The sequence below is a fragment of the Sus scrofa genome, chromosome 11, assembly GCF_054392235.1.
Source record: "Sus scrofa isolate SSC_HxYL_T2T_F1_AM1 chromosome 11, Sscrofa_HxYL_maternal_Yorkshire_Landrace_v2.0, whole genome shotgun sequence".
In the NCBI taxonomy this organism is placed as follows: Eukaryota; Metazoa; Chordata; class Mammalia; order Artiodactyla; family Suidae; genus Sus; species Sus scrofa.
The window spans coordinates 85,758,301-85,779,763 of NC_139393.1; the positions used below are offsets into that span (position 1 = coordinate 85,758,301).

At 56.2% G+C, this 21,463-nt stretch overlaps 2 protein-coding genes across 12 annotated transcripts in view; one reads left to right on the top strand and one right to left on the bottom strand.

Moving 5' to 3' along the window:
- Window positions 1–321: 321 nt before the first annotated feature.
- On the bottom strand, window positions 322–18,124 carry PCID2 (PCI domain containing 2). Of its 7 annotated transcripts, XR_014819997.1 has the most exons (16): window positions 18,059–18,124; window positions 15,805–15,894; window positions 14,145–14,218; window positions 13,166–13,226; window positions 12,290–12,334; window positions 11,194–11,248; window positions 10,534–10,637; window positions 7,483–7,558; window positions 7,031–7,172; window positions 5,796–5,896; window positions 4,678–4,751; window positions 4,431–4,556; window positions 3,357–3,480; window positions 2,738–3,136; window positions 1,211–1,456; window positions 322–1,004 (listed from the first exon to the last, which is right to left on the bottom strand). XR_014819997.1 is itself a non-coding variant. In XM_084982402.1 (15 exons), exons 7-15 carry the CDS (start codon window positions 11,233–11,235, stop codon window positions 3,047–3,049), a joined length of 879 nt encoding a protein of 292 aa, XP_084838528.1. In that variant the 5' UTR covers window positions 11,236–11,248; window positions 12,290–12,508; window positions 12,604–12,783; window positions 13,118–13,226; window positions 14,145–14,218; window positions 15,805–15,894; window positions 18,059–18,124; the 3' UTR covers window positions 2,680–3,046. The 7 variants fall into 7 exon arrangements, 5 of the variants coding, with proteins under 5 accessions (XP_084838528.1, XP_084838526.1, XP_084838530.1 ...); XR_014819996.1 differs by having other exon boundaries at window positions 322–1,456; XM_084982402.1 differs by lacking the exons at window positions 322–1,004; window positions 1,211–1,456 and adding an exon at window positions 12,604–12,783 and having other exon boundaries at window positions 2,680–3,136; window positions 12,290–12,508; window positions 13,118–13,226.
- Window positions 18,125–18,201: 77 nt separating this feature from the next.
- Window positions 18,202–21,463, top strand: part of CUL4A (cullin 4A) — a 32,118-nt gene continuing 28,856 nt past the window's right edge. For 2 of the 5 annotated variants that reach the window (XR_014819994.1, XM_084982374.1), the window contains exon 1: window positions 18,202–18,269. Coding sequence is in view for 1 of the 5 variants with exons in the window: in XM_003131101.5 (XP_003131149.1) it covers window positions 18,596–18,749; window positions 19,322–19,437 (270 nt within the window). In the remaining 4 variants the exon portion in view is untranslated. Of the gene's footprint in view, window positions 18,270–18,387; window positions 18,750–19,321; window positions 19,438–21,463 lie in introns of those variants that run through there. The other 3 variants (XM_003131101.5, XM_084982373.1, XM_084982375.1) reach the window with 3 other exon arrangements.

Here is a 21,463-nt window from a genome sequence, read left to right on the forward strand (position 1 = left end):
CGGGCCGCTCCCCGACCTGCCCTCAGTGCCGTAGGAAACCTGGTCTCACCGGGAGGCAGTGCCAGGCTCCCCAGCCCTTCACGGAAGCCCAAGTCCTGACGCCCTGCGGCATCGGGCTCTGCCCTCAAGGGTCTTCCTCAGCCCCGGCTTCGCCACTCGGGGCCGTGTGTGGACAGACCGTCCTGTCGGCCCAGCATCCGTTCCCCCAGGCGGCCCTCCCACGTACCCCCAGGAACCGCCCAGCTCTGGGTCCCTCTCTGCCGAGGCCTTTCATTTCTCTGCCTTTTCCCTAAACAGGAAAATACCAGCCTGAAGCGAGTATTTAGAACGCTTAAAATATTTAAAGTATTTAAAATACCCAATAAAACCAGTGTCCCCTGTGGGTAGCCCTTCTCCATGGGGGTGGGGTGGGGGTGGTGGCCCGTCCCACTCCTCACCCCACACCAGTTGAGCCGCCAGGTGGGCACATGCCTGACCTGGGGAAGGGGATTTTTCCAAGAGCTGGGGCAGGGGGACACCGCGTGACCAGCATGAGCCTGGCTCCCAGCCTCTGCCATCTGTGACAAGCATGTTGGATGAGACCACAGGAGCAGGCGTGAACTCGAGGCTGGGGGGCTGCAGCCTCAGGTGCAGAGCCCACTCTGGAGAGGGGACCAGAAGACCCCAGCCCAGCTGGCCCTTTGTACCCTGCGGCTGCTGGCCACATGGTCACATGGTGGACCCCGAGGGGTGTGCTGGGCCCTCAGAGCCTTAGCGACCCTGCGGACGAGCCGTGGTCAGGGCACAGCTGCTTCTGCTAAGGTCCCCAGATGCAACTAAGGCTACCTAACCAGTGTTGACTGTGACCTCAGGGATCAGTGATGGGGTGACAGCTTTGGAAGAGCCACTGTGAGTGCTGGCAGCCCTTCCCTCTGGACGCCCTGTCTGAACGAGCCCTGAAGAGGTGGGAGTGCGCTGGGCAATGAAAGCACAGCTGCCAGCCACATGCGGTGGGTCCGAGGCCACTGGGGAAAAACAAAAAGTTGCATGAGCAGTGTCTCTGGGGCGAAGCATCCCAGTGACCCGTGGCTGTGCTCGTCCACCACCCGTCTGGAAGGGTCCAGGGGTGGGGTGGGGTGGGGGTGGGTCTGCAGGGCGGGGACAGTTTAGAAGGCTGGGAAGCACAAGGGGCTGGAAGGCAAACCACAGGCCCCTGCACAGGCCCCATCACCTCCACTCAGAAGCAGGACATCCTGGGGCCCTGGGGGCGGGACGGAGGGGAGGGCGGAGCAGGGCCTCGTGGCGAATGAATTCTGGGCCCGCGTGAGGCTGCAGCTTCCTCAGGAGCAGACAGGCCAGTCCCAATCCGCAGGCTCACGTGAGCACCCGGATGAGCCGTGCATCTCCAGTCATTTCCTAAGTCAGGAGGGGCTCGGAGGGCCCCAGGGCGGCCCCAGCTCCAGGCCTCCTGCCAGCGCTGCTGGAGAACAGAGCACTTTTTAAAGGGGCTTGAGAGTGTGACTTATCCATTCTTCTGATTGGAAAACGGGGAATTTAAACATATTCAGATTTTTAAGTTGAACGATTCGTAAGACCAAGTATCCTGTGCCTTTTTTTTTTTTTTTAAGGGCCGCACCCGTGGTGTACGGTAAATTCCCAGACTAGGTACTGAATCCGGGCTGCAGCTGCAGGCCTACACCACAGCCACAGCCAGATCTGAGCTGCGTCTGCAACCTACACCACAGCACACCGCAACGCCGGACGTTTAAGACACTGATTGAGGCCAGGGATTGAACCCGCATCCTCATGGATACTAGTCGGGTTCTTCACCACTGAACAACAATGGGAACTCCCTATTTTTTTCACTTCTGACATTGTACTTTAACCCCAGAGTCAAAACTCTTCTTGGCCGATCACAAACGCTCCAGCCCGCTCTCTAAAAGGACCTTTACAGGAGTAAACACACGAACCTGCAGGAGATTCGTGGAAAGGGCGGTGGACTTGCAAGTGTTACCAACATTCAGCTGTATTACTTTCAAACTGCCTCTAGGTCATCAGAGCATGGCTTTAAACAGGTACGAAGGATTTAAAATCCAGCAGATAAGCAGGGCCAGCTCAGAGCCCAGGGCTGATGCCATCAGGGGGTCACACGGCCCCAGGAGTAGAAGCTGGGGCCCCACCGCAGACCTGTGGGCAAGCCGCAGCACCCTGTCTCGGCCCAGCCCCGCGGCTGGGGGAGGTCTCCTGGAGAAGGTGGCAGCAGCCCCGGCCCAGGGTAAAGCAGCCTTCAGACCCCGCAGCTCTGCCAAAAGCAGCTACAAGTGGTTGTGAGGTCTCCCTCCTTCCTAAGTTTTGCATAAACAGAAGAAATGTGCATATTCTGAAAAAGCACTAGAAAACCTGGAAATTTTGTTTTTTTGTGCTTTTTAGGGCCATACCCGCGGCATATGGAGGTTCCCAGGCTAGGGGTCCAACACGAGCCATAGCTGCCGGCCAAGCTGCAGCCACAGCCACGTCAGATCTGAGCCATGTCTGCGACCTACACCATAGCTCATGGCAACGCTGGATCCTTAACCCACTGAGCGAGGCCAGGGATCGAACCCATGTCCTCACGGATACTTCATTACCATTGAGCCACGAGGGGAACTCCCAAAACCTAGAAATTTTGAATCAAGTTAAGTTCAACTTGAAAAAGAGGCATTAAGTTAACGAAGCATTTTGATCACACAGACACTCAGAATAAACATAGAACACGTACCCCAGAAGCCGGGGTACAGGGTCTGCCATCCGCACAGGACTGGGACGGCCCCTTTACAGAAAGCATTACGGAGCCAGCTTCAGGAGCCACACGAGAAGCAAGCCAGTGGCCCTGGAGACCACGTCCCTCCCTGTGGAGCCCCCGCCACAGGCGAGCCGACAACGGGGCTCCCGCTCTGGTCGGGTGGCTAGCGCGGCTGCGGTGACGGAGGCTGAGGTCCCCCGAGGGCTGGCCAATCTGGTCTCCGCACCTGGGACACGAGCCCAGAGATGCCGTGGTTCTCGGCGGGAGCCGGAGGGCTGCCCGTGCTCAGCACACGGTCGACAGCGGGGGGAACGGGTTCTGCTTGCTGACCACCAGCTTCTGATGCTGATGTGATATGTAGCCTTTGATGTGACCCTGCGGAGAGGGGAACAGCTCAGGGCCGCGCCCAGGCTCCCCAGCCGTCATGCAATCAGCACCAGGAGGACGAGGCAGAGGCACACCGGACAGGACGGATGCGGGGGTCCCTGGGGCCGCTGCCGCCCACCGCCCCCCCGGCCCTCTGGGCCGCGCGACACCTGCTGAGGCCACGCGCGTTCCAGGAGAGCCGCCCGCACAGAAGCTCCCGCCCTCGCACCATGTAGATGAGGTTGGCCAGGAGGCACTGGACCTCGTCGATGTCCACGTCGTCCACCTGCATGAACCTCAGCGCGACCAGGAAAGCATCCAGGGACAACTGGTGTGTCCTGAGTAACAAGTACCTGGAGGCGCAGAGGGACAGGAGTCACCCACAGAGCCGGCGCCGCGTCGGCGGGAGGAGGGCCCCACCAGGCGCCGCTCGCTCCGCGGGCAGGAGCCTCTGCCGCCTGCTGGAGTCGCCAGGGACAGAGGAGCGTCTAGGCATCCCGCCCATGTCCCGCTTGAAAAAGACTGCAGGACCAACACGCCTGTCAGTCTTCCTGGGCCTCCCCTGAGCCTCGATGCGCGTGCGGCCACGTGCTCCCGTCCCTGAGGTCGGCGGGCCCGACGGCAGACGGTGTCTTAGAGGTTTGATGCGCATGGGCCTCACAGCCACAAAGCGTCTGGCTTTGTCTCGATTTGACTGAGCTCCTGGCGGGAGCAGGCCTCAGAGAGGAGCCAGCTCCCGGAGCCACGTGGAGGAACAGACAGCTGCAGAGGAGCTCGCCTCCCGCAGGCTCAGCGGCTCCCGCCGAAGGAGCGGGAGGCAGTCCTGCGGCTCCGACAAACCCCGCAACGCCTGGTCCTTGGGGCGGCCGTGAGACACCTGTTACACAGGCCCCTCTCCAGCACGGCCGAGCTGCCCCCCGGTGGCCACAGAAGGAGAGGACAGGGCAGCCTCACCTGCTCAGACGCCAGCCCTGCCCAGACGACGGCGTCCGTCTCCCAACCTCAGCACCCAGCGCAGGCGGCTCAGCGGCCAAACCCACGAGGAGGGAGCCCTGCACTTACACTTTCGCGCGTGTGTGTGTGTGTTTAGGGCTGTACCCGCAGCATGTGGAGGCTCCCAGGCTAGGGGTCTAATCGGAGCTGCGGCCACAGCCACGCGGGATCCGAGCCGCGTCTGCGACCTACACCAAAGCCCACGGCAACGCTGGGTCCTCGGCCCACCGAGCGAGGCTGGGCATCGAACCTACCACCTCCCGGCCCCGTCGGCCTCCTCTGCCGCGCCCCGACGGGAGCCCGCACTCACACTTTCTTGAAGAGATTCCTGCAGGTGATGATCTTCAGCTTCTCGAGGATGAGGAAGATGCCGCAGCGGATGAAGAAGGCCTCGTGCTTGGCCAGGGCCTCATTCAGCAGCAGGAGGTTGCCTTCGCTGGGCCACGGGAGGGACACGGTCGGTCACGAGCAAGCCCCGGGCGGGAGCAAGGCGGCTCCCGCGTGAGGCACCCTTGCCGACGCTGCGCCTGAGGAGCCCCCGCGAGCGGGACACTCACCTCACAGCTTTGGTCACTTCAGCAAACTGCATGAGATGGTACCGCTTCAGAAGCTCGATGGTCGGCATGTGACCCTAAGACGAAGTCGTTTTCCAGAATAAGAACCTTATACTGTTAACAGAATCGTCTCTGGTGAAACTCCTATCAAGTAAAAGAGTTTTAAAACCTTGCAACCTGGGTTCCCACTGTGGCTCAGAACCCGACCCGTTTCCATGAGGATGCGGGTTCGACCCCTGGCCTTGCTCAGTGGGTGAGGGATCCAGCATTGCCCTGAGCTGTGGTGCAGGCCGCAGCTTTGGCTCCGATTGGACCCCTAGCCTGGGAAGTTCAGTGTGTGTGGGCGAGGCCCTAAAGAGCAAAAGCAAAAACACCCCCAAAATGTGAAACCTGTGTTTCTTGGACCGTCTTCTGAAGGAGCTGAACAGGAACTGAAAGCAGCCTGACACCTCTGCAGACAACGCCACTCCCCGCCCTTCTCCCTGCCTCTGTCACTGTCCTGGAGGCAGGTGAGAAGGCGAGGGCTCGAATGGGAAAATGGGGACAGCTTCCAGAAGAACCAGCTGAGGAAGCCCACTGGCTGTGCCTACAGAGTGGGGACGGGACGCCGGCTCTTTCCTTTACGAGCCGCCCGAAACTAGTGCTGTTTTAACTACGTGTGTGTGGTGCTTTGGTAATTTTTAAACACTTTTAAATGGGAGGAGAGGAAGCTCTATCGCCTTGGGGTTGCTTTCGTAAACGAATTTGCTAGTGAGTCACTTGTCATTTCCTTATAAACATCAAAAAACAAACAAACAAAAAAAACTTTTGGTGACCAAGTAAGACAGCCACAGACAGGCTGGGCCAATCCTTTCCCTTCTCAGCTCACCCGTTTCATCAGCTGAGAGTTTGAGAGGGAAGAGAAATAATACGCATTTATTCTATCTGTCCTCCACGCGTGAAACTCGAGTCAGACAAAAAGCCTTTCTCGAAGGACCTGGGAGTGTCGGCAGTGGACACAGGGGTTCGAGTCACACGCAAGGAAGGCTTGTTCCTCCCTGTCTGGGGGTCAGACAGGACCCAGCACCACCAGCTGCCGTGGTGCAGAAAGCCCTCGGCCCCGCGTGCGGGGCAGCCCTTACCAGGAGCATCTTCACGGGCAGCAGGTAGATGAGCACCAGGCGCTTGTTCCTCTGGCTGGAGCGGTGGCAGTGCTGGAAGGCGAAGGACAGGTACTCCTCGGCTGCGGGGACGCCGGGCAGAGTAGCCGTCAGGCCGCGGCCCACGGCCCCGCCCACCGACGCCTCGCGAAAGGCCCTACGGGGTCCAGAAAGGACGGCTGCGTGCCGCGAAGGTGAGCACGCCAGCCCGCGCCGTGTCAGGTGTTCAAAGAGCCGGCTCGATGAACACGGAGAGGAAACCCAGGGCAACCCCTTCAGAGACTCCCCTGAAGGTACGGCTGACCCTGAAACAAGGAAGGTCTGAGCCGCCCGGCCGCGCACACGCGGGCGTTTGCCACAGTGACCACGACGGGACCACGAGGTCTGCGGCTGGTTGAATCTGCAGATGCAGACGACCTGTGGACACGCGAGGGCCAACTCTCAGGGAGAGACAGATGCAGCCCCTGCTGGGGGTGCTGACAGTCCCTTCAAAGCGTTTACGCCTTTGCTATTTTAAGGGAAGAAGAAAAGATGGCGGGGACAGCCAAGGCAAGCTCTCCTTCGAAAGCCACGGCTCCGGGAAAGACTTCGTGAAAGGAAATGACAAGTTGGTCTGTCTGACCCCAGGGAATAAAAAACTGCAGTTAAGAAAGAGCTGTTATTTTTGCTATCAGAGCATCCGAGGCTATCGACACAGGAGAGACAAGCAATTTCCGTATCGCGCGTGGCTGAAAGTCACAAGGCTTCGCGTGCAAGGGACCACTGAAGGAGTGAGTTTAAACAGTCTGGCCTGAGGACACGAGAAGCAGCAGAAAGAACCACTGCATGCCAGCCACTCAAAAGGTTCAAAAACAACCACCCAAACCGGCTCCCAGTTCTCGAAAAAGCCGAAGCCACGAGCCCCAGAACGTGATTTCATGAAAGCGCAGCCCTCATGTGGCGCCAGCCCGCCACCCACAGCCACAAGCCCCAGCGCAAGGGCAGGTCCACGGGGCAGGTGCACGTGGGCCAGGCTGCGCGCAGAGCAGCCATGCATGGCTCCGTCCCCAGGAGGGAGTCAGGTGACTGCCTCCCAGGCCATGGTGGGTCAAGAAACCTCGGACGGGATGTTCCTTCACGTAACCACTTAGTCTCAAAAATTTTAAAAGACCGACAGCCTGGATGCGGTCACCACCTGCACTCCCCTTTGGCAACGAGGGCGAGGGCCGCTGGCGCACCTTGCTGGAAGTCGCTGTCGAACATGGCCTTCCGCCCCACGTAGTACCTGTAGGTCACCCTCTGGGCAGTGCTGTAATCGTCTTTCAGGTTGGAGCTGTCGATGGCTCTGATGAGCGGCTTACACAAGTGGAGCTTGTTGATCTGTAACAAACAACAATCGACGTGCAACACTGTTTCTAAAAACAGCCCGGCTGCACGTCACCCCAGGGTCCTAAGGGCCTCCTCAAGGTAGGATTTACAGCATCAAAAGCGACTGCTGCTCACATGGACCACCCGCCACCCCCAGCTCTGGGCGCAGAGCACACGTGTGCACGGGCGGCAGGCCTGGGAGTGAAAGCCCAGGCTGCTCCCCGCGTTGGCCCCTGTGCCCGCATTGTCGTCTGGAGCTGGAGCCAAGGTTGTGCCTCCCGGGAAGATGGGCAGAGGGAAACAGCATGCACACAGAAAATACCTTAAAATAAATCTTGAATAACTGGTTCACCAGGAAGAGCATGCCCCACTTCTTAGAATCCTCTATGCCAGCACGGCTGCAGAAAGAGCTTACAGTTACACAGTTACAGAGCAACAATCCTGGGTCTAGATCACAAAACAAACGTCCCGAACAAGCCACTCTCTTGAGATAAGATGCCCCAGTTGAAGTCACGTTCCTGAAATAACATAATCACACGAGAGGTGTCTTCTCTGACTGAAGAGACCATGCGGAGAGTTCTAAGAGCAGTTAAGCATTGGGGTGACCCCCCGGCCCGGCAGAGGAAAACGGCCTGGTGTGCAGCATATTGCGTAAAGGCTGTTAGAAAGCATCTGTGAGAAGTGGGAAAAGCACTTTTACGTCAGGACATCGTGAAGCCATGAAACACAGCACGGCTGCGCCCTGGAGCACGCGCCGGGTGGCCTGGTGAGTGTCACAACAAGCAAAGTCCTGCCCCGGCGGGAGGAGGGGACCCTACAGCTCAGCAGGGCCAGGAACACAGGGGCGAGGACTTGTCGGCTCAGCCGGGCTCCAGCTGAGGTCTGTGGGCCTCACTGCCTGTCGGTTTTACCCAAGACTCAAGAAACAGACATGTTTGGGGGAGAAGTTACTGAGGGACACAATTACCTCTGAAACATCTCAAAAGAAGAGAGCAACACAACACTAACAGATGGACAGACGGACAGAAGGGGAGACCCAGGAAGAGCTGCAGAGCAAGTGCAGGACACGATGCTGGATGAAGTGGGGCGTTCACAGCGTCCAGGTGCAGCCCCTCTAGCTTCACTGCTGTGTGAGTGTTTCGACCATGCGTCACAGAGCCACGCAGAGCCGAGTCTGTCCCGGCCCTGCCCCAGCGGGACCGCAGGCCCTGAGGCCAAGCAGCCGGAGGCCGAGGCGGGAGGCCTGGAAACACCAAGACCAGCCCCCCCCTCCCCCCAGCAAGAAGAGCCCCCGAGGGGAAAAGGGGAAAGGAGCCGTGGCCACAAGCTGGGGAGACCACTCCTGACACTCAGATGCTGTGAACAGGAACTCGGAGCGACAACGCAGCCGCACTCTGCCATCCCTGCCGGCTCCCGTGCGTGCCCCGCACAAGCCTCAGCCCAACGGCAGCCCCAGGGCGTCCTTTCCTGCCGCGAGCAGCAGAGACGAAGGGCAGCAGTGCCGCCCCCAGAGGGTGTGAAACAGAAGCGAGAGCACCGGCTGGCTCAGCGCCAAGGACCCGTCCCAGACGGGACAGAGCAAACTCTCAAAGGCGGGTCTCAGCTTGGGGCTGCTTTGGTCTCAAGGGTCTACTCCGAGGGTCGTTCGGTCACTGCACACTCCCTGAGGGCCTGGCGACCGTCCTGTGGGGGCCACATCCCAGGGGCCCTCTCCCGCCACTGCCGCTGCAACCCACACACGTGCGTCTCCCGCTGACCAGCCACAGGCCACTGCGCCGTCCCCTGGACTCGTGCGCTCACACCCGCAGCCTCTGGGCACTGATCACCGGCCCTCTTCCTGTGGAGCCGTCAGAGCCTGAGCAGCACGCTTACTTCTTGCAAGCATTTCCCCATGTTCTATGGTCCCTTTTTTCCTTCTTTAATAGTATCCTTTTTTTTTCAAGGCCGCACCTGCAGCACATGGAGGTTCCCAGGCCGGCAGCTGTCGGGGTCTAATCAGAGCTTCAGCTGCCGGCCTACACCACAGCTCACAGCAACGCCGGATCCTTAACCCACTTGGCGAGGCCAGGGACTGAACCCGCGTCCTCATGGATGCTAGTGGGATTCACTCCCGCTGAGCCATGATGGGAACTCCTCGAGAGTGTCCTCTGAAGCACCAAAGTTTCAAGTTCTGAGGAAGTCCAATTTATCTATTTTCTTTAGTTACTCATGATTTTGCTGTCATAACCAAGAAAACCACTGCCAGATCCAAGGTCGGGGAAGATCACTGCAGGAATACACAGGCAAACAGAATTCCAAGCGCCCTTGAGGTAAATATTCACTGAACGCCACCACGGTGAGGGCAACGGGCGTGCCCTCGCGGACCCTGGCATCAAACCATCCCCGGAGTTACTTCCCCTGGGTGCAGCAAGCAAGGGGCCAGTCTGCAGCAAGGACACGTGAAAGGAGAGCTCTCCAACTCCCAACTCTGAGGTTCGGGGCCGAGAGGCACAGCAGAGGCCGACAGCTTCAAAGTGAGCGCAGGCGGGCAGGAAGGGGTGTGCTGGGCAGAGGACAAGGTGCGGGAAGGCCTCCGTGGGGAAGGGTCCCGGACACTGAGGACCTGCTCCCATCCAGGGCCGAGGGACAGGGTGTGAGAAGCTGGAACACTCCCGGGAACACCCGTGGTTGGTGTACATGGGAAAAACCTTATTTTCCTTTGCTTTACAATTTCCTAAAACTCCCCACCAAACAAGTAGCCATGATTTTATAATGAGGTGGATTTGGGCGGAAAAATGGAAACTCTAATGTAGAATCGGATGGAAAGTCTAGAATAAGCGACGGCAGAGTTAAAAACGGTGGATGAGAGCCGCCAACTTGAAAGCAGGTCAGTGTAAATGAGCCAGAACGAAGGAGAGGAAAGAAGACTGAAAGCAAGCAGGGCCCCAGTGCCCCGCGGAACAGCCCCGAGGTGAGCACACAGGGGCAGGAGTCCAGGAGGGCGAACGAGAACAGGGCCGAAAAGTGGCTGAAGGATGAATGTAAACGTTAAATCTTAAAAATGCAATGAAACCCCAAAAAACCCGTCAGCTCAGAGATCCCAGAAACTCAGTGAACCCCGAGGAGCAGGAGGAGAAAAGCCCGCGGCGCGTCAGTCAAGGTCCTGGGCCCAGGGGCGCACCGGGCGGCAGAGGCAGCGCCAGCCGTGCCCTGGAGAGGGGGCCCTGAAGGGAGGGTCTTTGAAGCGCTAACAAATGGCGCGCCCAGAAAAGTGGCCCCCAGAGAGGGCAGGGCGCAGCAGAGGCTGGAGCAGAAGGGGCCCCGGGGAGGGGAGAGAGCCCGGATGCAGGAGCCTTGTGCCCCAGGACGGTCCCTGGCCACGAAGGGCACTCACGTGTCACTGGCGCAGACGCGGAAGCAGCCCATGAGCAGCTCGGCCGCCTTCTCCAGCATGTCCCCGACTCTGCCCCGGCCCTTCTTTGCCAGCTGCTGATCCGCCTGCGGAAGGTGGGGGAGCCGTTCTCTCTACTTCCTCTGACCCCTCGCTTCAGACGACCGTCGCCAGGCAGCCAGCAGGTGCTGAGAAGCACGAGGTGCAGGCGCGGCCGCTGGGTCTGGGCTACGTCTCGAAACGAGGCGCCCGCAGCCTGTGCTGCTCGCCCGCAAACCCAGCCCCTCCTCAACCAGCTCACGCTGCCAGGCCCCCAAGCCCTGGCCTGCAACACGTGTACCTCGTGTTCCTCGGGATGGCGCCGGACGGGCGCGGGCCCAACCAGGAGTCACCGAGCGCTCGGCCCAGAGTCAAGCAGGGCTGCGGCGACCCCCAGGGGAACAGCCCCCTAGGTGGGGACCTTCGCCTCCTCTAACCCGAGCCAGCTCGGCTGCGGCCTGGGTCCACGTCCAGGTGGAACCGGTGAGGCAGGCCACCCCCTGCCGCCAGCCACACGGACGCCACCAGCCCGTCCCCAACGCGTCTTAAAAAACTGACATGAAATTGAGCAACAGATGGATCCTGAGTTTGGGTTTCATCAATAGTGACGGGATCAGAACTTACGTTATTGGCAAATATTCGGAGGTCAAGGGCCACGGCGTACATGACAGGCAGAGCCCTGCGGGCGAGAAGAGGCTCCGAGGTCAGAAGCTGTGTCTGCAGGACGGTCACCCCAGGGCCACTACCCTGATGGCCGTCTCCCTCCCCACAGGCCTTGACCTCGGCCTGGCGGCCCCTCGCCACACTGGCCCAGGACCGCTCCGTCCTGCAGCTCCCGCCCCGACCCAGACAGTGAGGTCAGCCGTGCTCAGACTCCCTGAGCTGGGCCAAGGTGTGTAACGGGCAGGGCGTCATCAAACAACTTCAGAACTGCACGTAAAAAGGAGCTTTTTCCTATTTATCCTTTTCTTAGTAAAAGGTATTTGCAAGCCTTCAATTTCATTAAACAAAATGTCAGTATTTACCTAGACTTGTTAATAGACCACAAAGTAATTAATTTATCAAGGAATTAAAAGGACCCAATTATTATATATTCCATCACCCAAGTGAACTGCAGTTGACCTATATCTTTTACCCAAGTTTAAAACCAAACATAAGTTCGGAATTCACAATTAAAGGAAAAAAAAAAACTTGATAAATACTTGGGGGCCTGGAAGGGCTGAAATAAAAACGACACTTCCTATTTGTAGAAACACACTGCAAACAATGCGGCTGAAGCGCCATTTAAGTCCACACTGACTATTAAAACTCCGTTATCTGTGCTGATGTTCTCCGGTGTCATATCTAAACACCAACCCAGGAAACACAACACACGCTGACTGAGAATAACTTCTTTGTCTTTTTTCAGCTGCACCTGCAGCGCGTGGAGGGTCCTGGGCCAGGGGCTGGATCAGAGCTGTAGCTGCCGGCCTACACCACAGCCACGCCAGATCTGAGCCGCATCTGCACCTACACCGCAGCTCACGGCAACACCAGATCCTCAACCCACTGAGTGAGGCCAGAGATCACACCTGCATCCTCACAGACACTATGTCGGGTTCTAAACCCACTGAACCACACCACAAACCCCCACGTTGAGAATACATTTTTTTAAGAGGTTCTGCTTTCTAAACAGAAGAAAGCCATTTGCTAAGTCCCAGCTGTTTCGGTTCATACTCACCAGTTTTCTTCTTTGTGGGCCTGAAATGCCCGTAGGAATGATGTGCTGTGTTAAGGAAAGTCGGACATAAAGATTCAAGCAATGGTAGACACGGGAGAAGAACCAAGAGCTGGGGCTCTGGGTGGAGCGGGCCGATGCTGCCACGTCGTGTGCGCGTCACTGAGCTGGTTTTGCAAGGGCAAGAACACATAAGCCCACGGCACAAGGACCCCAGTCTCACTAGGCAGAAGCACAGCGAATGCTCTTACTTCATACGCCTTTTCCCCACGGCAAGAGACTACTGCTGAGATTTTTTAAAACGGACAACTTCACACCTTTTTAAGCTCCTCTGAGCCCAGACGATGACGCGTTATGTGTGACGCACTTTAGAATCTGGGATGGGACGTTTACCTCACCGATTACAGAACTCCTGAATTCAAAGGCGCCTCAGCTGGTCAGCGACGACGCTCTTCGGTGAGTGTTAGATGGGTGGGGAAACAGCGAGCACCTGGGGTCTGGGGACACGGACACCAGAGTGTCACGGATGAGGGCCTCGGCCACGAGGCTTGCTTAGGTATCAGGGTCCCCGCGACCGCAAGTAAGTGCCCCTGTGCTGCACTGAAGGCTTTAAAGGCCACAAAACACTCCCCGCCACCACGGAGTTAAACACAGTCCTTAATCGTAACCAGTGTCCCTCCTCCTGGGCTGAGACGGGGCCAGCGTCCACGCTAACTCTAAGCACCTGAATGAAACAGCTGAGTTTCTCTTCCAGCAGGTTTCAATTCCTTCTTCCTAAAGCTATGAGTAAAACTGGCCCCCCCTCAAGTTCCTAACCCCCAGGTAACGCACTGTATCTGTTAAACGCTACACAGGTGCACATGACAAAAGATATTGCACGATGACGGTCTGGCACTTGTAGGCCTCAATGAAGTCGTGGTTGCCCACTGCGTACGTGCACCTGGAAAGGAAGCAGAGGAGCCTGAGGCCGGGGTCGGGGCGCCCGTGCTGGGCACCAGACGTGACTGGGCCGCACGCCATCACTGGGCCCTGCTCTCAGTGGAGCCTGGGGGAGGTGGAGCCCCTGCTCGGCAGAGCACAGAGGAAGCACAAGTGGCCACCCCCGCATGAGAGGAAATCCCACCTGCTCCTCCACGTCCGAGGAAGCCCTGCTGCAGGTTCCACCAGGACTCGGCCTCCCCAGGCAAGGCTGCCCTGACAGATGCCTGGCGCAAAGTCCATGTTGGCGGCCCCTCCCCAGCTCTGGAAGCTCATTGCCTGGCGCAGAGCCAGGATGGTGCTACCAGGAACACAGTGTGCCCTGAACCGTCCCAGAGCTCTCCCAGGGCCCCCAGGCCTGCTCCACCTTGAGCCCGCCGGCTCTGGGAGGCCAGAGAAACACAGGCGGAAGGGCGAGCGGAGGCCAGGCTGTGGAGGAGAAAAGAGCAGCCCTGCCTGTGCCCAGAGAGCAGCATTTCGTCTGCTCCCCGCCAGTGTCCTTCCCAGTAGGGCAAAGAGGTTACAGACAGATGTTTCCATGAGAAAAATGTAAGCTCTCTACCCTAGTGAACAAAGACTACTGTTCAGCCAGCAGGATGCTTTTCATAGCATTACACAGAAGACTCAGCATCACAACTGCACTTCAAGTTTTAAAAACATACATGATCCTGGAAACGAAAAGGTTTATTATAATTTTCAAGTATTTTAAGCTTAAGATTTTCGTAGGTTTTATCACAGTGAAATTACAAACATTTCTCCCTTTTCCAAAGAAATTTTTCACTGCTTCAAACATGCGATGATGCTCAGAAAAACAAGCCAGTGCCTGTCAGTTCAGCAACTGCCAGATTCACCTGCTTTCCTGGCTCATCCACAGATTTACCTTAAATGAGCTGCAAACATTTCATCATAAGGAGGTTCCAAAACCTGCTGACACTTCTCTTCTGGAGACGCTAACTAAATGAGAAGAAGAAAGACGGAAAAAATAAAATTACTTGGGATGGAAAGAATGTACTACGTAGAAAGAAATTTAGACACGCTTTTGTTCCCGAGTCTTTGCACTTTAAGCTGACGGCGTTCCCTTCCCAGCAGAGGGCTTGTCACCCCCACGCCTCTCTCCAGCCCAACCTACATACGGGGCAAAAGACGAACGGGCTCTGTTTCGTCTGCCGCGGACCAGGAACCACTCCAGTCGCATTTGTATATCCTAATATATCTTAATAATATTTAACAGCCAGTCAGTCAAAAAAGGTTTATTAAGCAGCTACCATGTACCTAACAAGCGAGGGGTAGAGCGCGTCCCCTGCGTGAGGCTGGGCGACCCAGAGACGAAGCCTGGCTGGCGGGGGTGGAGGAACCGCCCCTCTGTGCCATCGCCCCTCTCTGGGTCTCGTGAGACCAGCAGACATTTCCTTCTACCTCTCCCTTCCTTCTCAGGGGCCAGACCTTAGGCAACACGGGCATCCTGATGGGTCATCAACACAATGCATTTAAAAGGGCCTCCACGACCCCGCACCCACACAGCAAGCATATCTGTGTCCCTAAGATCGAGAGGAACAGTGACAACACGAGAAAGATCCGCCTCCGCCGTCCCCGACTCAACGGTCAGCCAACGGCCACCAGGGAAGGGACCAACAGATGGAAGGCTGACGAAGTTTTTTAACGAAGGGACCAGCCTCAAGTCTCCAGTGGGCTGCAGACGTGCACCAGGGCAACCCGCCAGCAGGCTAAGCCCGAGTCCCATCCATTCAGAGCAATGGTCTCCAATGCTGGCTGCACACTGGAAAGACCGAGGAAACTTTTAAGCCAAGACACGCCTCCTTCTACTCCAGAAACTGGTTTACGTGTCTGAGGTGCAGTCCATATGCTGCCACACAGAGCCACCAAGGTAGAATCTCCCTTTCCTCGCAAAAGAGGGATTAAGCTCCTCGGGCAGGAACACGCTCCAACGTCATCATGGGCATCAGTGAGGAAACGGGCAGTTACGAGATGTCAGCAACATTTTCTAGGAAGCTATTGCTTGGGTACCGTTTATCCTCTAAATCAATGACATGTGAGTTCAGAGCAGGGCCCTAGCAGGTGTTTCTACAGAAGGCCAGCCAGGAAACGGTGCCAGCTCTGTAGGCCTCTGGCCACTGCCCACCTCCCCAGCTGTGCCCTGTGGAAGGCAGCCCCACTGCCGGCGGGAAGCAGTGGGCATGGCTCTGCCCCAGTAAAACCTCGCTCACAGTCACAGGAACCACCTTTGGGCTTTGGGGACGACAGGCCTGTCCACTGGATGACCTCACCGTGCTCCTGCACTTCTCTGAACCCCAGAGAGGTTAGGTGTTGTGGAAAGTAAACGCAGGAAAATGAGCGTGTGTCTCAGGACAGTCTCTGAGACTTGGTGTTCAGCTACGGTTCAGCAAGTGGCCTAGAATCAGACGAATCGTCAAGGAACTCCGCACGTTTCAGAGAGGAGTGGTGACATTAGTTTCCTTCTCTTAGGAAGCTGGTGACCCTGCAGCGCCCTGGGACACCATGTGCATGGCCCCTCCACTGACCTGAAGCCGTGGGTTGGCAACATGAGGGTGCTTGAAGGACACCAGCTCTGCACAAGACGCCCCATCTCTGGTATCAATTGCTTCGTACACCTGAAGTGTTTGAAAAGAGAAGAGCTATGAGGACAAAACATCTATCCCAACAGAATCTAGACAACACACAGCATATACCCTGCACTTCACTTCCCCTACTCTGGGGGAGTGAGAATAATCCAGATACAAGTCAGCACTCTCCTTAGCGCACAATCACTACATCTTAAGATGTGATCTGAAGGCAAAAAGTGAAAAAGTGGAACAAGCCAGTGTTTATTACTTGCTTTTTAATGAAAGTGGATTATTCTAATTTTATTCAGCCATGCTAACAAACATTTGAAAATCCACTTATGCAGCTTATGAAGAAGAAGAAAAAAAAAAGCTTGAAAACCACATATATCCAAAATGCAGAGAGCTTTCATTCAACCTTCACATAAAATAAAAAGGGAAAGATAGTGACAAAATAAAACGTCACGGTCACACAGCAGGGTACTGAGTGTCGTGAGAATCACGTACACCTACTTAGAGCAATGTGGAAAAGTGTCCACAATATGCTTTTTGTCGATTTTGCAAAGTTAGTTGTGTGGCATGTTAGCACAGGAACAAATGCAGGGCCCCATGCCACACCAGCTGACCCCTGGCCAGTATGGTGAGAGCTGGGCAGGGGGGTGGGGGAGCGAGGAGACTTTGACTTTATATATTTCTATACTGGAGGCCTGGGTAATGGCAGATGATTTATAACTAGCAAACCAAATGACATTTTAAAATAATATTTATCTGGAGTTCTTGTTGTAGCTCAGTGGGTTAAGAACCCAAGAGTGTCCCTGAGGATGCAGGTTCCATCTCTGGCCTCTCAGTGGGTTCAGGATCCAGAGATAATGTGGCTGTGGCTGTGGCTGTGGTGTAGGCCAGCAGCCGCAGCTCTGATTTAATCCCTGGCCTGGCAACTTCCATATGCCACAAGTGCGGCCCTAAAAGAAAAAAAAATTGTCAAAAAATGACAAATTTTTGTACATCTCAAATGTCTGCGTTCTTGTTTGACTTTATTTATTTTGTCTTTCTGCCTTTTCTAGGTCCGCTCCCGCAGCACATGGAGGTTCCCAGCCTAGGGGTCTAATCAGAGCTACAGCTGCTGGCTTACACCACAGCCACAGCAACATGGGACCCGAGCTGCATCTGCGACCTACACCACAGCTCACGGCAATGCTGGATCCTTAACCCAATGAGCAAGGCCAGGGATGGAACCCGCAACCTCATGGTTCCTACTCGGATTCATTAACCACTGTGCCATGACGGGAACTCTGTTCTTGTTTGACTTTAAATAAAAACTGATAGTGAAAAATGTTAACTCTGCAAAGCTAAGGCCAAAGTAGACCTGTTCTTAAAGAAAAGGTCTTAGGTCTCAATCAAATGATTGGAAATGAACATATCCTTTAAGTTAAGATAAAAGCATGGATCTGTTTTTTTTTTTCCCCCATGATTCCTATCTTAACCAACTTTCTCAATTAACTGAACAACTAATGGTTCCAATCATGTTACACTATATTCAACTGCCAAAGAGATAGCTTGGCTTGGTTGTCAACAGATGCCTCCAACTCAACACGGCCAAAACTACACTTATTTTTCCTTCCCAATCAGTTCTGCTCACGTGTTGCCCAGCTGGAAACCTGGGAATCATTCTTAATTCCTTCCTGTTTGTTCTCCAACCACACAGCCTTATTCACCAAGTCTCCGCAATGTCTCCATATATTCTAAAAACCCACTCTCCCCCTTTCCCTGTCCTGATTACCACGGTTCTAGTTCTGCGAAATAGCATGGCTCAGGGGAAAGACTACAAGCTTCGAATCCACAAAAACATATTTGCGCTCTCCCGTTGCATTTGGAGCCTGTTTAGACAAAACTCCTCAGAGACACAAATCCCAAAGGACATAGGTACGCCGAGCGCCAACACAGAACCCCCTTGCAGTCGAACCACTTGCTTTCCCCGGCTCCTACATCCACCACTGCCTGTCCCCCGTCCCCACACGCCCCTGAATTGAGGGCACGGCCGCCGGGGCTCCCGAGCCCCCAGGGTACACGGTGAGGGCGCCTGCTTCCCGTCTGGCGGCCAAAGGCTCCGGCGCAGCCGGCGAACGGACCCGCCCGGGCCCCAGCCCGCTCCGGGCCGCAGCTCAGGGAAGCGGGAGGTCAACCGGCAGGGGGCCCGATGGTCGGCGAACGTTACCTGCTGCAGGTACTGGTTGAGGGTGATGTGCGCCATGGCCGCGCCTGCAGTGCGGCGGAGCTGCGCGCCCGTCGCCGCCTGCTTGCGTCACTTCCGGGCCGCGGTCCGTCCCGGCCCCGCGCCCCCCGCCCTCCGCGCACCTTGGTTCCGGAGGCAGCCTGTGCGCGGGAACGCGAGCCCCGGGCCGGCATGGCGGCGCGCCCGGGCTGAGGCGGGCTGGGGGCTGCGCTGCGACTCCCCGAACCGCTCGCGAGGCCGCCTCGTCCGCGCCCCAGGTGCCCAGGCCCGCCGGCCGCTCGCCTGCTGCGAGGTTCCACACGGACCGCGGCGGAAGCGGACTGCGGCGCCCGCGAGCTCGGGGCCGGGTCGGGCCGGGTCAGGTCGGGTCGGGGTCCGGCGCGCTCCCGAGGCCTGAGGCGCGCGGTCGGCGTCGGGATCCGGCGGTTGGACCGGGCCGGGCCGGACCGGGGAGCGCAGCCGGGGGAGCGGACAGGCGGGCGCGGGCGGAGGCCCGGGCGGGGCGCTGCGGCCGCGGCCATGGCCGACGAGACCCCCAGGAAGGGCAGCTTCTCGGCGCTCGTCGGGCACACCAACGGCCTCACCAAGCCCGCGTCCCTCGCCGCCGCCGCCGTCACCTCCAAGCCCGGGGGCAGCGGCGGCTCCAAGAAGCTCGTGATCAAGAATTTCCGAGGTGGGTGCGGGGCCGCGGCGGGGCGGGCGGGGGTCGCTTTCCCTCCGCGGCTGTGTCGTCGGGACGGAGGGTTCGGCTGGAGTTAAGTTCGGCCAAGCAGCGCAGGTGTCGTGGTTGGCGAGGCCGAGCCAGAACGAGTGGCAGCCCCTGAAGCGCTGGGTGATGTCGCTTAATTTAATTACTTTCTCCGCTGTCACTGTCGTTATCTGGGAGCAAGCGTCTTCGTCCCACACAGACCTCCCTCCCGACGTTGAGTAATTTAACTCAACTTTAAATCTGGTCGGGGCTTAACTATTCCATGTTTGTTTATTTGTAACGTCTCCTTACTTAGAAGACTACATGTGTGTGTCCTAAGTATCAACACTGCAAGTATTTACCCAGCAAAAGAGAGACATTGTGGTCACATAGTCTCTAAGCCAAGGAAGGTGTAAACACAGTGCTTCCTTTGGGGAAGAGCTACTGCCCGTATTCGTCACCTAGGTGTCTTTGAGTCCTTTTTTGTAGAGTTTTTTTTTAAGGTGTGTGACTCTTGGCATGATGCCCTTCCCCACTCACTGTCTCTGGATTTACAGACAGACCGAAGTTGCCTGATAACTACACTCAGGACACCTGGCACAAGCTTCACGAGGCGGTGAAAGCCATACAGAGTAGTACCTCCATCAGATACAACCTGGAAGAGCTCTACCAGGTAAGACTCCACCTTTGCAAACAGCGGGGCTCCTTAGGATTCTCACCTAATTTCTTCAGGGAGAACGTCCAGGCCTGGGGGCCAGCATCTTGTTTTTCACTTACCGTTTTTTGCAGCTGTCCAAACCACACGGTTGTGCACTTCCACGAAATGTGACACGGGTGCGGATTCCGTGGGCCTCAGTATTGTCTCAGCGAAGGAAATACTAGAAATCCAAGTACAGGCCTCCGGCAGAAACAGTGGGAGTTCTGCGAGAGGACGTCCCCAGGGTCAAGGAGGATTTTCGGGTTTTGGCGCTTGTGGGATTTTTATTTTCTTTTCAGGCTTCAACTGTCTAGAAAGGCATTTAAAGTTAATTCATCACAGGAAAGCCATATGTTTCTGTGAGCCATGCGACTCTGTTTTCCAAATATGCAGCAAATGTTATTAAAATTCCAAGTTACGTTATATATAAAATTCTCATGACAGTTTCACTTGTAGATTTTCCCTGTCTTCATTGTACTTTGTGATTAATTATTGCGGTTAAAATGTGCAAACAGGTTTTGTTTCATTTGATTTAAATTAATGATGTTCTTGTTCTAACATAAGAAAAAATGGTCGAAAGTACGTTTCACGGTTGGATATTCCACTTACAAGCAGACTGGTTTTTCTTTTCTGGTATCTTAAAGACTAACAGTTTGTCAGCTGGGCCTAATATCACCCACGTTTTAGGTAATGACAGTACAATTTCTATTAGGAGACTTGGATTTTAAGTTTTTTCTTTTTCTGTAAGTGATTACATTGTAAAATTATGGAAACTATAAAAAATACAAGGAAAACAATTGAAAACCAACAAAATTAGAAACCGTTGTTGTGCAGCGGAAGCAGATCTGACTAGGAACCATGAGGTTGTGGGTTCGACCCCTGGCCTCGCCCAGTGAGTTAAGGATCCGGCGTTGCTGTGAGCTGTGGTGTAGGTTGCAGATACAGCTTGGATCTGGTGTTGCTGTGGTTGTGGTGTAGACCGGCAGCTGCAGCTCTAATTTGACCCCTAGCCTGGAAACTCAAGTATGTCCCACGTGCAGCCCTAAAAAGCAAAAAAAAAAAAAAAAAAAAAAAAATCACCTATTCTCCCACCACCCAAAGAAAACGTTGACAATTTGAGGGACATATGTCCCTTCTTTGTCACAAGTTTGTGTGAATTTATTGTATTTTTTTTAAACTCTTTGAATTTTATTGTATTTATAGTTGTATAACCATCCTTAGAGTTTTTGGTGTTTTAATCACCTTTAATAAGGTAGAAATATGTAGTTTGTTAAGTTTTAGCAGGTGTACCCCACAGTCTAACCAGCAGCACACTGGGGACCACAGTGGGTGTTTCCATCATCCAGAGTTCCCTGAGGCCCCCTTGAATTCAGCATCTCCCTCACCCCAGTCCCTGACCTCACCGCCCTCCCTCACCCCCGTCCCTGACCTCACCGCCCTCCCTCACCCCCGTCCCTGACCTCACCGCCCTCCCTCACCCCCGTCCCTGACCTCACCGCCCTCCCTCACCCCCGTCCCTGACCTCACCGCCCTCCCTCACCCCCGTCCCTGACCTCACCGCCCTCCCTCACCCCCGTCCCTGACCTCACCGCCCTCCCTCACCCCCGTCCCTGACCTCACCGCCCTCCCTCACCCCCGTCCCTGACCTCACCGCCCTCCCTCACCCCCGTCCCTGACCTCACCGCCCTCCCTCACCCCCGTCCCTGACCTCACCGCCCTCCCTCACCCCCGTCCCTGACCTCACCGCCCTCCCTCACCCCCGTCCCTGACCTCACCACCCTCCCTTACCCCCGTCCCTGACCTCACTGATTTGCTTTCTACCCGGCCTGTTTTACCCTTTCCAGCTCTCATCGCAGGGGAAGCAGGCACTTCCCAGTCGTTTGTGCCTGGCTCCCTCCGCCTAGGACAGCGCTCGTGGGGTTGGTGCGGCTGTGACTCTGGCGACCACAGTCGGTTACGCTGATTTAAGGGACATCTGGGTTTACGGTTTCTGGTTGTCATG